The following is a 17,291-nucleotide window of genomic DNA, read 5'->3' on the forward strand; positions in this document are numbered from 1 at the left end:
GAGCATACACTATGAGGAAACTTTTTCCTGGACAGCAGCCTCCTCTTATATCGAATTGCATCTGGCAAGGTTTATGTCCTATCCAAATGACTACACAGTTCATCTATCTGTCTGGCATCACTGGAAAGGGGCCACCATGCTGCAAAATCCTGTGGAACTTTCTTAGCCAGCAATTGGATTAAAACACAGAATGGGTGGCTTACGCACAGAACCACCACGTCTTCAAATAAAAGATAAACAAGTTAAAATAAAAAAAACAGTATGAATTTCATGTTGTTTATTGCCAATTAACTTAATGTAAAAAAATAGGCATTTACTACCGTTAGAGTACCATTAAACTCACTGGTATCAGTTGTTTTATAACACACATTGTTTATAAAGCACCATGGTGAAATTGATATGTACAATATAATGTAATATGAACTTATGACATTTCTTTTTTCTTGTGGTTTTTTCCGAACATTAAATTTAGTTCTCTTAGTTCCTTCATTAGACTGGTATTACAGTCTATTTCATAGGTTTGTGAATAACTTTTTCTTGTGGTTGTGTCCGAACATTGGTTCTCTTTGAGTCTGCATTAGGCTGGTATATTGGTTTGCAAATAACTTGTAGAAAAATATTTATTTACAAGAATTAATATTTGTTAAATAAAATTGGTTAGCTTTAATGTCAAAACAAATAATTCTAATAAAGTAACAAGGGTGAGTATATGTATAAATTCTACGTCTCAGTTGAATATAAAATAAATATGAACCATAACTATATGTGTATATTATTGAGAGTGCTTAACATAAACAACTATTTGAGAGACAAATTATAAAATTAAAAACATCTGAGCATAACAACTACCAGTAAACTTGTAATATGAGCTCATTGACAAAAGAATAAGAGACAATTTAAGTTCTAATCACCTAAGATAATTAATAGAATTATAGCTATGAGCATGATGGAACAAATCTACATTAACAGGAAGATTTATCTAGCACTATTAACATTTTCTGTAATTTGTATAACATAAAACTATTTGTTTACAAAGACCATGCAATTTCCAATAACGGCATGGAATAAATGAGAAGAACTAAGTATCTATTCAAATTAAATCATGAAGTGAAATTTCATTTATGGTCAATCAAGAAAGTAGGTTTCAACAAATGTTTCTTTTTTGAATTGTGCTAAATGGATTAATAATTAATAACGAAACTTAAAACCACTGATGGTCATTTGCATTTTTCACAATATCTGATTTTTTGATGTCATTTGAGGGTTTGAGGAATTCATTGCAAACTACAATACTGTGAAGTTGATCACCTTAATGAATATCAGCCCAAAGAATATTTACAAATATATCATGAATTGAAAACCTGTCAACAGTTGACATCAATGGTATTTTTAAAAAAGAGGCCCATCAAAAAGATTTGAGAGAACAATGTAGGCAAGTTGGTTTGTTTTGACAATATTTCATTTATATCGCCTGTAAAGGATACAGAATGGTAACAATGATTACAAAGCCCTCAAATGATGATCAGACACTCTTAAGATTACATTTTGATACATTTCAAATTTGTATCAATGAACAAAATCATCTGGTTAAAACAAAGATTTGTTAAATTTTGTGTAATAATCTATATCATTTTGTACACAATTCAAGTCTCAAAAATTTCGACAAGATGCAAATAAAAAATCAAGGCAATAAATAAAAAGAACACATAAGGACAGAATGATTAAGATTTTAAAACAAAAAGAAAATCCATCACTAACAACATTTATTTGGCAACAGAATTAAATTAACTATTTACAATATATTACAATTTATCATATACATATTTACAAAATATATACAAATATTATACTGTTCTTATAATAAAATATTTAATAGAATTTTATAGGCACTAAAAGCATGATCACTATCAATGAAATTTACGACAGGTAAGAGTGGCAGTTTAAACCATATTTCATAGTATATTTGAATATCTATGAATTACAATGTACAATAAGTCAATTCTTAAATTTCTAACAAGCAAACACAATAATAAAGCGCATGTATTTTCTTTGTACAAAACAATATTATATAGCATTATGCTTTAAAAACAGTTACCATGTTAACAACAAATAAAAGGCAATTTAAACTGGTCACAACCACATGTTTACACATTTTTGTAAAATAAAATTGAAGCATTTATTAAATCATTCTAATATGAAACAAAACATTATACCAGACAGGTAAAATAACTCTCAGATATAATCGATTAAACAATTCCTTTTAAAGAATGTAATAAAGACTGTACCAGTATTCTCATGAAAATTTCATACATTGGTTTATATTGTAACATAAAATGCTAAAATACTCAGGTGTGTTTTCTAAAATCTGTCAATATAATTTCCAATGATGACTCTCTGTTGTCTTTTACTTGATGGCTTCACAAAATTGACTGTTCTCAATAATATAACAAGAATTGTTTCTTCGAACTGGTCCATTTTTTATAAAATTTGAACTAGCTGTTCAAAGCTCTAATCTATCTCATTGGTGAAAGTATTCAGCTTATGCTATTTTCTGGATTTTTTACTTGGTGGTTGATGTGGTATTTCACCAGCTTCCATGGGATGTGTCTGCTGTGTTGCTTGTGGGGGAGCGGATAACTGAATCATCTAAAATTAAATACAATTTAATCATTAGCAAAAGGAAATGAAATCGAGTTTAACGTTCTACTTTTCTGCACTAACTGGGCTAATGAATACAGGTTAACGCCATACAGTATGCTATGGGGGACACTTTGCCTGGACAACTGCTCTACAGCCTACTCTTATTTTGAATTCCAACTGTCAAGGGTTTTTTTTATGTGCACACTAATGTGTACATCAGGCTTCAGTTTTTCACACCATCATAACGACTAGAAACTGTGTTTCCAGACGCTCAGTCCTGCACAACTGACAAGGGGATACTGTGCCGGGAAAATCTTCACAGATTACCTTGGCCAACAACGGGAGCAAACCTGAAACCTAATTTGCCTAAAAAAAAGTATTTTCAAATACTTTTTTTTGGCAAATGAGAATTGTGTATAGAATAGACTTAAGTCTATTCTATACACAATTTAGCCATATAGTTATAAAATCTATCTTCTAACTACTGTTGTTAATAAAAATTGAAATTAACTAAAATCAGTTCATAATAATATGGCCAACTCTTTATATTGGACATAAAAAACTCTGTCAAACCACCTATAAGGCAACACAAATAAAATAACTTGTTTCTCGGGCACCGCCCGCACGCAAAATTGGTTGCGCGTGCAGTCTATTTATTAGTCTTGATGAAAAAAAATAAATATGTAACGCCCGCCCGCACATCGACAAGCAAGTCGTAAAAAAAATATCCCGCATGTACCTACATCCGCCATACATGTATATCTATTCAAATGTATTAAAACTGATTCAGATGAACATGCTGTCTTTTTTATCCGAACAATGGCGAAGTTTGGCAGATTTGCCTTTTTTATTGATATCGAAAGAACCTCCATTTTGTATCACGTGATATTAATTACCTCCCCTGATAAACTAGAATTTGATTCGTGTTAAAAGTCATTGGCGACAATATTTCAATCATTCGATCGTAATCGGCTCATTATTGCCGGCTTCAGTCGGTCCTTGTTTGGAAAATCCTATTGATAAAATAATGAACCGTAGAACAGGTTAATTAATTATAGCTAAGAATACGATACGATGACGATAGTCGTCATAATGCATACCTTAGAATCTGGGTCACTATTAGCACATTTACGGTAGTTTCGATAATCCGGAAAATAATAATTGGATTACCGATTTGATGGTTTTACTGACCAGTTGTTAGTTAGATTTAAATAGTCATTCAATATAAACACCGGATAGAACACCGAATATCCTGAGAAACACACCGAATATCCCAAGAAACAGTATTTCCGGCAATCTCCAATACCGATGACACGGTGTGACATGCATTGGTTGGAATTCGGTAAATAATTATAAATAAACCGGCGATACTAGATTTAGTTTTAAATACTGTTTACCATGATTATTATTTTTGATACACCTGGTGAAAGAGGCTTAGTTTTTAAAAATATTGTTGTCTTTATGGAGGGCTATTACATAGTCGTATGGAATTTTATTTTAAACCAATTTCAATTATGTGAATTAAATATGGAAAATTATTTTCCTTTCAGTCAGTGTTCAGTCTCAGTGTTTTAGTAGACTTGATTTTGGGTTTATGTTTTAAGTATGTACAATAAAGTTGAATATAACGGAAAGCAAAAACGTAAACAACTAATGACTTTCTCATTTAAAAAAAAAAAAAAAGAAAGACCGCCCTCCCGCCCCAACAATTTTCAGCAATAGCCAAATTTTATTTTGCACCATCAATGAGTAAAAAAAAAAAAGAAACCGCCCTCCCTCCCTACAGTTTCAGCTGTCAGTTGCCCGAGAAACAAGACATTTATTTTGTGTGGCCTAACAAGACGATTTTGTAAACAGTACCGGTATGTGATATAAGGGAGATAATCCAAATATTTTTACCTGTGTTGAATTAGCTAAAGAAACTGGAACAGGTATAGTTATAATTTGACCACCAGTCACTGAAATATAAATATTCATTCTTTATAAATATATATTCCTTCGTCATATTAAACATACATTATGCAAGAACTATTTCAGGTCTTTCTTTAGGCCTGAAATGTTTTCTAAATTATTAATTAGATATTAATTAACTTATCCTGGCCATAATCAACTCTCGATGGCATCGAATTTCTCAGATATTTAATAGATTAGAACAGTTCAGCCATATTTTGATTTGAGCTAAAAAATGGAGGAGCGAGACTTAGCTTCGAACAACCAGTACAGAGGTTGAAATTATTGCACATGTCTTGTCAAACCTTCAAAGGCTAATATCTCTGCTCGCAATAGAGTAATTTGAATGAAATTTTCAAATTACTGATTTTACATTATCTATTTTCGAACTATTATAGCAAGAATAGCTAGCTCTTTATCTAAATCTAACACAATGTATCTTTAACTGTATTATTTGAATTTTGATGTCCTTTATATCAAAAGCAATGCACTGGCATATTTGTTGGAACTGGGAATGGTGTTTCAAATTTTGCTCAACAGATATTTTTAGGCCAGAATTAGATCACTAGAAATCGCTTGGCTGTTAGAATTCTAAAGAAGGTTAGGCCATAGTGCTGTGTCCTTCTTCATTAGTGGAGTCGTTACATAACCGTAGGACATTAAACCCCATTTGATTTCATTTCAATGAAAGATACTAACTTGCTGCTTGATCTGATTGTGGTACGGATATAGCTGTGGCAGGTTGTTGAAAGTTAAAGATTGTTCGATCATTAAGAGCAGCAGTCGGGGTAGCATATACAACACCCTGTGGTGTCTGATACATCAATATACTAGGTGTTGCAGCTGTACCTCCACTGTTTGTACTAGAACCTACAAAAACAAACAAACATATCAAAATATGGTTCATATTTTATCTTTATTTGAACTCTAAGGGCTGCTGGTGTCGAGAGATTAGGACATTAATGTTTCAAAATTAAATCTGGGCTAGGCAAAGATATTCCCCCCCCACCCAACACCCAAGTCTTTTTTTGGGTGTGGTTGACAAAGAAAATATATCTTTATTTGAACTCTAAGGGCTGCTGGTGTCGAGAGATTAGGACATTAATGTTTCAAAATTAAATCTGGGCGAGGCAAAGATATTCCCCCCCCCCACCCAACACCCAAGTCTTTTTTTGGGTGTGGTTGACAAAGAAAATATATCTAGAACAACACTGACATTTGAAGAGTATAAAAATGCTGCTGCTATTGAGTAAAATTCTCCCCTTATTTTTTCCATACAATCATAGAGAATATCTATTTTGCTTCACCCAATTCCTTTTTTATATAGCTGCACAATATGTAATAATTTGAATTGTAGGATAAGGAGTAATTTCTTTAGTATATTGGTTTTCATAAATTTATTTTAGTATAATATCTGCTTTCATAAATACATTCTATAACAAACCTAAGGCTGAAGGTGTGGCAAGAGAAACTGACTGAACTGTAGCTGTACTTGATTCTGACGCTGAAGAATGCACTGTAATAAACACAAAAATTTTGTTTTCTTACTTGTTGTACATACAACTCAGATTCAGAATCCTAATATTTACCTGAAGTATTTACATTCACATACACCAACTGTTTAGCAACTTGTAACATAGATTAATTCTATAGTATAATACTGGTGTGAACATTTTTTCAGAAATCTATACCCAACGCTTAGAGAATGACTACATATACCACAGATACACTGATCCCCAATGCAAACTTAACGATCATACACACATAATGTAAATGTGAGCAACAGTGACTCATTGAGTACAAGCCAACTTACGAACCGTGAAGGGGGGTTGGATGGCCGAATGGTTAGCACGTGCGTGCTGTATCATAAGACCTGTCATTGAGTCAACAGCGTGGTTTCGAATCCCCGGTTGTACGTGACAAGGAGTAGGGTCGCCTGTCCAGCCTCGTGGGTTTTCTCCGGGTCCTCCCGTTTCCTCCCACTGCTAAATACCCCGAAGTGCAAGCGAATTATTGAAATAAAATTAAACCATATGTTAGTCCCGAAATGACCTAGTTTGTGTCGAGTGGACGTTAAACCCCATTTCTCTCTCTCCACGAACCGTGACATCTTGGGTTCAATCCCAGTGTTTGTCCAGAAAATTCCTCAGGATTTTCCAGACTGGTTCCCTCTTTTCAGTGATACAGTCATGTGTACACATTGGCATGCACCTAAACTAACCCTTGGCAGCTGGAATTCAATTCTCTCTAGTATTAATCAAATTTTGGGGAAATATTCATTTTTGGGTAAAGTCTGTATCACTACAAATCTGGGATTGTACAGCGCAGTGGACGCTTACGGGTAGCCCCGGATCCATGCACTTAATCCGATATGTACGTTTGTTTATGATTTCTGCATATTGTGTCCTGTCCGTAAATTTGTTTTGTGTAATTGTTTGTGTGTGGTGCAGTCCCCCTGCACTTACTATTTAGTACACTGCATAATGTTACACCTCATTTCATAATATACATGTATGTTAAATATACTTACTACTATTGAGTGATATAACTTGATTTGACTGTGGTAGCCTATATAATGTTTGAGGTGCAGAAGATGTTGTTGTACCCACATGCTGCCCACCAGGTATAGGAATTGTAATATTTGTACCTGAAAAATCATATTTATCAATTATTATTATCATAGCCTTTATTAAAACTTTTTAGAAGAGACCTTTTGTTCTTGTTTGTGCAGTTACAGAAATATAAAGTGATATTTTATAAAGTATAAATAAATATTTAACAACAATACAAACATTTTTTGGGGAACAATATTCATCAGAAGAAACAATTAGTGGTATAGTCAGGTTTTGGTTAGGGAGGGAGCTTAGTCTCTAAAACACAAAAACTAGGTACATGTACAATCTACATTTTAACCTAAGAGGACACACCAGTAGAAATCTTATGATCAAAATAATTGAGTTTTTAAAGATACATTCTCATGGAAGTATTTATAGGGTAGCTATTTCCAATAAAAGTATGGCAAATTTGGTACAAATGGACACCCAATCCTACTATAAAAATACCTGATTCCCTGAAAAACACCCATAAGGCAAGCACTGGGAAAAAATGCCAGGGTATCACTGACTGCCAACCTGACGGCTTATTATCTGCCAGCTTGATTTAGGGAGCGCTTGTTATTTCGTGATTGAATGGTTAGGCGGTTTTGAGAACATTGAGGGGTTTAAGCGTACAACATACGCTGCAATTAAACGGCGGGGGAAAAAAGGTGGGCAGAAGATAATACAAGAATTTACTTAGGCTACAATATATATGGCAAATGGACACTAAATAACAACAAATTCATTCTGAAAATGGGCCCTCCATCAATTAAGTTATAATATGGTTTAGAGTGTTTTGTAGCAAATTTTTGATGGATTAATTAGTTTTTAGTCCAAATATAGCACCAAATCACCCAGTTTGTATGCAGGAAGGTATCTTTAAGACTGATCCAGATAATGGCAATAATGATGCCACGAGGAAAGCCTATGAATTCAAATAGCGTTAACGATAAGATGTAGTCGCGAAGATTCCCCACTCTATATTTGTTTTCTTATGTACAGTCTTCTCATGATATTTTTCCAGTTGTCGGTACCCATACTGGGAGCTACAAATTATTTTCAAGAATGCTAAGAATAGCTGATACAGTGAGTGCATCAAACGACAATTATCATGTAAATTTACATGTACCGGTTACAAATGTCACAAGAAACCGTTTTTGAAGATAAACATGTTTGATTTTGACGAAAACATATGTGGATTTTGGTGACAAATGCTTTGGATTTGTGGTATGGGGTGATGTTCGAGTTTGGAGGAATAAAATTGCCCCACAAGCCTCTGTTTTTAGTTTATAAACTTAATCTACAACTATCACTTCACAAATTTTATGCTTTGTGCACTATTGAAATCAGTGTAGTAAACAATGTGATAAATACTGACATGAAATCTACCTGGGAGAATGAAATTGGTTGGAAGCTGCATTGATATACTTGATTTTGGTGGTGATGACGAACTGACAGAAAAACTACTGCCTAATGTGGCTTGTGGTAAACTTGTATATGATGTTACCGGAGTTGATGTTGTACTCTGTGTAATATGTAATGATTGAGAGGAAGGTGAAGTGGTTTTCTGGGAAGCTGCATGATTATTTTCTGTTGTAGGTAGTGACATTCCAGGAAACATGCTGGGACTTTGCTCCAAGACAACTGGCTGAAAATATAGAAAACTGTATTAGTGGTGGAGCAAAAACTATTGAACATTCCCATCAAAATCAGACATGCTTTAAAAATTTGGTTTATTTAATTCCCATTCTCCTTTTGTTAACATGTAAGTTATTACCACATAGGGGAAAAATATGATTTTTAATTTAAGATCTTGTGGTCTTAAATACCTAAACCAGTGTTCATGGAAAATCCACTCCTTTTAACCTACATGTACATGTATTTAGGATTTTGTTGTTTCAATAAAACCAATATTAATGGAGAATCCACCCTGTTTAATTTTTGTAACATATTTCTTTTCTACATATAACTGTTAGTGAAAATTAATTTTCAAATTGTAAGATTACCATAAAAATAATGAATAATGAAGATGGGCCCATGGGGGTATAGATAGAGATTTACAGTATCTAGATGACTTCCATATGCTACTAATTTATAACACATCATCAAAGTACCAAAAGGAAATAAAGCCACTTCACAGCTTGCTACCTTTAGCTACCAAACTTAGCTGTCTTGAACATTTAACTAGCCAACTCATGAGGAAACAGATGGCACATGATTGCAAACAATCTGCTACTAATTATTTTCTGCCATTACATTCTTGGCAGCAACTTGTCTTAAATGCTTTTATTTCGAAATTTATGCATTTCAAGGAATTTATTATAGCAAATTCCTGTCAAGTCATTTAACGCCTACACAATACTTGAAGACTATGTTAGTACTAGGCTTAAAAATAAAATGAAAGCGGACAACGTTTAATATTGAAAACTAATCGCAAAACAGCTTTTTAAAGATTTTTTAAAAACTGTTTAACTGCCTCTGAGCACCGTTTTTGGATACATTAATTAATTTATGACAAAAGATTAAGCTGAAAATCACATCATGCAAGAATTAAAAGTTAAATAAAGACAAAATTTACGATAAACATGTAAAATTACTTCTATTTCAAGAGATCCTGGTCCAAAAACCATTAAAATAGATTAATTCTAATTTAAATTGTGGCTGATTCAAGTTTACAGTCATTGGTTTCTATTGATATCACACTACTATCTTTACATGTTATCTCTCTTAAACAAATAAAGTAATTATAATTCTATTTCTTTTGTACTAGTTAGTCAGCACATTCTTGATGAATATTCTGTTATACGTGTACTTGGTTATGTTTAACTACATGTATGTAAAAATATTAAGAACAGTCTTCATTGACTTTACATGGAAAATAATACACTACTTTTTAATACTAGTATACTACGTAATGTAAGTCACAATTGAGATTTTTGTGAATGGTCTACATGTAGTTTATTCTGCTTCTAAGTAAATAAATAAAATAAACATGTTTATATGTACTGGGGTGGTTTTAATCTTTAGTGCAACTATACTGGTCCTATGAAGACTGTTCTACAAAGATTACACTAGCAAAACCAAATAGCAAAATTCGCCTGTTATTACAGTATGAAAATGTTTCTGTGTTTCTTATGATGTAGTGTACATCCAGCTTTAGACCAGGTTCTTAGTGAGCTATTTATATCCTTTATCCAGGTATAACCTACATACATCTAGCTAACATATATAGCAGATGCACCAATTAAGGGGCAGATAAATATGGATCTTATTACTTTGTAGGTCGGGCTAACAGCCAATCCTTATAAGGCGAAGAAGACCATATGTATCTTAGCTGGCAACCTTAATGTTTGCTTTACTCATCCTATGGTAGATGTAGATCTTGGCTTAAATCCCAACATTTCATTGACACACTTTTACTCTACATGTGTACAAACAATGAACTACTACTAGATTTAGGCCCAATAAGAAAACTAAGATGTTCATAAACTAGCCACATTCACAACAAATAAACTTATATATTAAAAGAAAATTCCTCTCAAAGATTAAACATACATTATGCAAGAGCTAAATCTGCCCATTGCAGGTCTTTCTTTAGGCCCGAAATGTTATCTAAATTATTAATTAGACATTAAGTAACTCATCTAGGCCATAATCAACTCTCGATGTCAACACTAGCCTGCGATATTTACTGGATTACGATCAGATTTTCTGCTCAATTTTCATGATTTAATCATGAAATGGATAATCGAGACTATGTTTTTTATCGTACCGACTTTAGTAATGATGATCGAGGCTAGGCCAAAAATTCAATCACTATAATCTTGGTTCAGAGTTGTTCAATTTAGATGTAACTGAAATTTTCAGCAAATTCCCTTTACATTATCTAGTTTTTAACTATTATAGTGAGAGTTTCCAGCTCTTTATCTAATCTCCCATAATGTATCTTTAATATTAAATTCTTTATAATTTTTTTTTTAAATTGTTTACACTTGTAACTTTACCAACAGTTCATATTATGATAAAAGATACAGAGCCACAGTAGCTCAATGAGTAAACTGCTGACCCACTAACCCAGAAATCACAGGTTCGGTCCTGGTATTGACCAAGAAACTTCCACAGGATTTTCCAGCATGGTTCTCCTGGTCAGTGATGCTATATGGCAGAGGTCTGGTTAAGGAACAAAAGACTGAGGTGTGGTGTACATATATATATTTACAAGTTTCAAGTGAAAAATGATTGAGAACGAATCTGTTGGGTCTTACAACTCTTATCCTTTAATCAACCATTATGGCTCATAAGCAATAACTCTATTGTAAAAACCAACAAAATTGCTAGGAAACATCAACTCAATACTGACTACTCCTGAGTAGATGTACATGAAAGTACATTAAACATACATTATGCAAGAGCTAAATTTGTCTATTGCAGGTCTTTCTATAGGCCTGAAATGTTATCTAAATTATTAATTAGTCATTAATTAACCTATCCAGACCTGCGATCTTTAGTGGGTAATGAGCAGATTTACTGCATAACTTTCCTTCACGATTTAAAGATTAAATGGATAATCGAGACTATGCTGTTTATCGTTCTGACTTTAGTAATGATGATCGAGGCTAGGCGGAAATTTCAATCGCTTAGTTCTCGGTTCATAGTGGATCAATTTGAATGAAATTTTCAGCAAATTGCCTTTATACATGTATTATCTAGTTTTTAACTATTATAATTATAGTGAGAACTGCCAACTCGTTATCGAATCTCCCATAATGTATCCTTAATAAACAATAACGTATATCTGGGGCATAACTCTGAACTATATTTACAAAAGTGCTCAAAATAAATAAAGACCACTTTTCAGCTAATATTAACAATTGCTTAAATTTTAATGAATTTTTGTCAAGAACTTGAAACAATTCAACTCTGTACAGTTAATACAAGTGGGATGCATGTACATCTGGTGATGCACATTTACATGTACATGTATCACCAAACAGTCGATCTGAAATGAAATGGGGGTTTAACGTCCTACTGTTCTGCTCCGATCTGGGCTAATGAAGACGGGCATACACCATACAATGTGCTATGAGGGAAATTTTGCCCGGGCACGCCAATGTGTACACGGGACCTCGGTTTTTCGTCCCATCCAAACAACTAGACAGCTGTCCTTGTCAGACCCTCCGTCCTGCATCACTGACAAGGGGAAACCACGGAGGAAAATCAGGATGAACGGTCTTGGCAAATGCAGGGATCGAACACTCGACCTCCAGGCTAGCGAGCCAGCGTCTTACCCACTTAGCCATCGTGATTCCCCCAGTCGATCCAGTCAGGGACAAATAACTTTGTAACTACATGTATCTTAACTAAATCCAATACCAAATATTCCTAATAATTTGACAAAAATCAGTTAACCCTTTCCTGCATCCCGGTCACATATGTGGCCAGTGTTTAGGGGTGTTAAGTGGGGGGAAAACATACACTTTCACTTCTAACTGCATGCTGGCCACAAACGGTGCCATCTTTAGTTTATTTTATCGCGGATAGATGGCCCTGTGATAGCCTGGTGCAGAATCAACATGTCAGCCCCCAGTGGAAGTAGGTGAGTTTGACTTTCCGACTGGCAAAGTGCAATAATGTCCCCATGGAGAGGATATTAAGTGAAAATCTATATCAGTTTAGTAAAATGTTTGTTTCAGAACATGTAGAAATAGTAGTTAGTATTTTTCAAAGAATAAAAAATAAACTAGGGGGTATTTTATAGACTGGCCACATACATGTAAGTGGCCACTATGATACAGTAGTGACCTTATACATGCGACATATGTTGCCGGTATGCTATAAGGTATGATAATGTTGGGCATCTCCCTGCTGTAATGCAGTCAAAAAATGCACCAAGATGCAAGCTCAAAACATGTTCTTCCAGGTGTTGTAGAACAAGATGTGTCAAATGCAAGGTCTTCCTCTGTTGCGATGGGACATCCAGCTGCTCTACTATGACTTTCATAAGCATAGGGATAAGATAGGTAGAGCCTACTGCTGGCCTGGTATATGCATTGCTTGTGGGACTGAGAAAATGTCTTTGTTGTAGTTTCTCTTCAAGTTCAGACAATCAGTCATTGGTTATGTTAGTGCAACGTCTTCTGTTTGGATTGGCCAAATATCCACACAATATTGAAAGTTGATAAAATTGTTGATAGAGTTGACAGAATGTCAATGTTACATCTGGAAACGATAAGTATTTTGCATTTTTAGACATCTCCTTTTGTCTTCATTTCCTTCTATTCGTGCATAGTGGCATCAATTGTGTGTGCCTACTGCCACCCAGAGCTGCATGGTGGCAACATATGTCACACCCCCTAACCTCCCAATTTAGGAACCATAATTGAAAAAAGTGTATTGGATATGTCTAATAATGTGAAAATACATGTCTGGTTAGAATTTGACATTTCTAGCAACAAAAATATTGTTCTATGCAAGAAAGGGTTAAGTACTGTAACAGACAACATCTAGAGAGAGACAGAAGACAGAGAGAGATATTAATTAGTGATCTTTAGCTGTGGGGAAAACCAGAGAAAACCCACAAGGTTAGCCAGATGACACTGAGTCCTTGCCATGTACAAGCAGGGAATCGAAAGCAAGCCACTTGACGCAATGACAGACTTTTAGACCTAATGCACATGTTACAAACCATTTGCTCCCCCTCCCCCTAACAGACCATATCACTAATCTTTGATCTATGCAATGTTACAATAACGAAAATACCTGTTTCTTAAATTTTGTCATAGATATCAATTATGCTTACATGATGTGTTTCTAGTAAAGATGTAACAAATTCAACTTTGCAAGATTAACTTATTTCATACAAAAAATATCAGTAGAGTTTATGTAATTAAACCAAAAATATCACAAATTACATGCACATTGTGTATTGGTTTATCTGAATCTATTAGAATAACCAATACCAATAATACATGTATCAATATACAATATTGTCTCATTGCATTTGCAATATCACAATTGTTTTTTTAAGTATTCTTAACAAACAGAATTGTGCCAAATTGCAAAATTTAATGTTTTGACAATGTCATTAAGAGTTATAGTGCTTCATTGTCATAACAAATTACATGTATTATAGTGCTTCATTGTCATATCAGTTATAAAGTTTAACTGTCATACATGTAATTATCAATTAATAAAGATTAAAGATTCATGGACATTACCAATTACTACACCGTACATAGATTGCACTGTAATAAAAGATGTGCCCTGTAAAGTAATGAATTATTTGTTGAATGGATGCATCATGTATCCAATTACAAAATATTTCAATTGCAAAGTCATAAATTGATTATTACCATTTTATTTTCACTTAACAAAACATGTTGTTGACAAATTAAGAATCTTATGGCAGAATGACTTACATGTATCATGTGGCTGCAATGGCATGAATGGGGAAACTGTCTAAACAAAAGTGGCAAATTGTGAATTATTCAAATACATGTAACACTAGAGTAAGCCCTACAATCTAAACGTTCCGAGAAGTTTCTAGCATAAGTGATCCACTTCACTGTTTTTACAGATACTGCAAATTAATTTCCAAAGCTTTTGCTGCTTGAATCATCAGCGCAATCACTAACAAGGCTACGTTAAAAAAAATACCAATAAAATGTGGAAAAGTTTGAACCACTTATTTTTCAGAGTGAAAAGTAGGACATTTCTCTGTACATCTTAGACTTGGTAGGCTAGTACATGTAGTCTAGGGCAACTAGTAGTAGGTATTTGTACTACATGAATACTACAATCTGATTAAAACACAAATCCTATTTAGTTTCGGTTTTTATACTTCAAAATTTCATTTTACTGGTCTTTACTACACTAGGATCTGAAAGAGCTGACGTATAACCCACATTTTGGTTGATTTGAGGGATTAGCCAATAAAACAGTTTGTTGCGGCAAGTTCTTGGCCTGTGGTGCACGGAACTGTAGGTATCCCACTAGAAACATCAACGCTGATTTGTTAATCAAATGTCTGACACGAAACGAAATATAAATCTGTAGTTTAATCAGATTGATGTGTACTATTGAATAAGCTTAATGATAATTCTAAATAAACACATGCATATAACCTTTAAAAATGTGGTCATGCACTCACCTTTCCTTCTTCTTCACCAGCAGCATATGTTAATTCTGTCTCTTCAAAACCAGATGGGTTCATTCGTTGTTCCATTGACATTTGAGAGCCAGGGGGTGCTTCTGGAGAATTTAAACAGGTTTGAATTAATGCTTTTCCACTCTCTGATGTAATCATAGGCTGTAATTTTCTTGTTGCAAAAGTGTACACATGTCCAGTTTCGCTTGCTACCAATAACATAACTTGGGTCCCAGTCAATGTGGACAATTCATAAGCCTGAAATTATAAAGTTATTTAGAGCATTATACAGGAAAATGTACATGTAGCTTTTCTCAAAATGTATTATGACAGTCATGCAATGTTGATCCATGACAAAATACCAGAGTATGTTGCCCCATTTTTAAAGTCTGTATTGGATTTCTACACTAAAAAAGGCTAAATGTTTACAAGTCATACAGACCGTGACACTAGGCCTTGATCATTAGTCACTCATAATCTTACAGTCCAGAATTTAATAAACCATATTTATCAAATAAAATAGGCCTGGGCAGTGGGCAATAAGACTAGCTGGTATAGTTTCATATTGAACTTGCAATGCCAATGGGTAGGCATAGATCTAATTGCATTGAATAACTTTTCACTTTCAGTAGATTTATTAATGCTAATGCTAGCTCTACAATGTCAAGGATGGCATTAGTCTATTTTGATTGCAAGATAATTCTCACTCGTCATGAAACCTATTGGCACCTGATCATGTTTTTAAAGAGGTTTATTAGTCTACCTTTTTCATGATTCCTGTTTTTCTCTTGCTGAAAGTTGTGTATCTTCTCAACTTATTTTCTATAAATTCCATTTTTATTTTAACTCGTCCTTTGGTCTTTTTTCCAGGCTTCGCACAATTTGCACTACCGGCACCGGGCAGTTTTCCGTAAGGCATTCCCATGCCCATTCCCTGTACTCCATCGTCTGAATCGGAATCTTCATCTGCAAGTTGAGATTCATCAAAATGTTCCAAAATAAATTTATTTCCATTTGGTCCGCTTGATGAAATAAAGCCACTGCGGTCATTCAGTCGGTTGCCATTCAGATTTTCAGTTCCAATGAGCTGACTGCCATTGTTGTTAGATGTTATATCGATAATTGACGAATTCTGCATCGTGTTTCGCCTAAGGAATAATTTACACAACACTCACTACCTTATTCTCACAGTCGCCATAAACGGCAATGATCACCTAACCACATCCCATATTAGGCAGCACGCAGAAAATAGTCCGTATGGGTAAAGTCCTAAAATTGCTGCTATAAGGGTTTAATCCTCAAAGTATTTGACTATTTATTTAATTTAATGCTACAAGGATTCTCAAAAATATAAAAAAAATTCTTATGCAGTTCGCCAAACAAATGTGGAGTGATACACATTTGTGTGATATTTTGGTAAGAGGTATGTCGTGGACTTGATCCCGATTACAACCAATCACTATCTACTAACGGTAAGTGCGAGATGTTTGATTGGATGCTGCTGTACGTACGGGGATACCATATATGGGAAACACGGACATATAAAGAAAGTTGATTGTATCAATGGTATTGATAATACATGTTCACAGATAGTGGTTGTTTTTGTAAATAACAGAATGCGTAATCCCATTGTCGTCACTCAAAAATACTGATAATGTGACCACCACTGTTTCAAATGAACGTTATCTTTACGTGACATTTTGCAAAACGAAAACAAAACCACAGTGGCCTATTATTTAATGGTTATAACCCGACATTATACCGTAGCTCTGCTAGTGCTAAACGTGATTACTATGTACTACCGTTATATGCTATTAGTGAGCTCTCAACGACGGTGCTGCACACACCACAGTTAAGTGTTGTTTATATGTTTTGGTGGTTTTATTATCCCTACTTACCCTCTCCAGTTGATTAGTTGGGGGTCAGGATTTTGAGGGTAATACAATTTGTAGTCGAAA

General features: G+C 34.2%; 1 protein-coding gene across 1 annotated transcript; it reads right to left on the reverse strand.

The window, feature by feature from the left end:
* Window positions 1-262: 262 nt before the first annotated feature.
* LOC126821276 (serum response factor) lies at window positions 263-16,560 on the reverse strand. The gene is made up of 8 exons (XM_050549673.2): window positions 16,097-16,560; window positions 15,337-15,591; window positions 8,577-8,835; window positions 7,121-7,237; window positions 6,035-6,106; window positions 5,290-5,460; window positions 4,540-4,598; window positions 263-2,646 (listed from the first exon to the last, which is right to left on the reverse strand). Exons 1-8 carry the CDS (start codon window positions 16,469-16,471, stop codon window positions 2,545-2,547), a joined length of 1,410 nt encoding a protein of 469 aa, XP_050405630.1. The 5' UTR covers window positions 16,472-16,560; the 3' UTR covers window positions 263-2,544.
* Between the last annotated feature and the right edge of the window lie 731 nt (window positions 16,561-17,291).

This window comes from Patella vulgata, chromosome 5 (assembly GCF_932274485.2).
Source record: "Patella vulgata chromosome 5, xgPatVulg1.2, whole genome shotgun sequence".
Taxonomy (NCBI): domain Eukaryota; kingdom Metazoa; phylum Mollusca; class Gastropoda; family Patellidae; genus Patella; species Patella vulgata.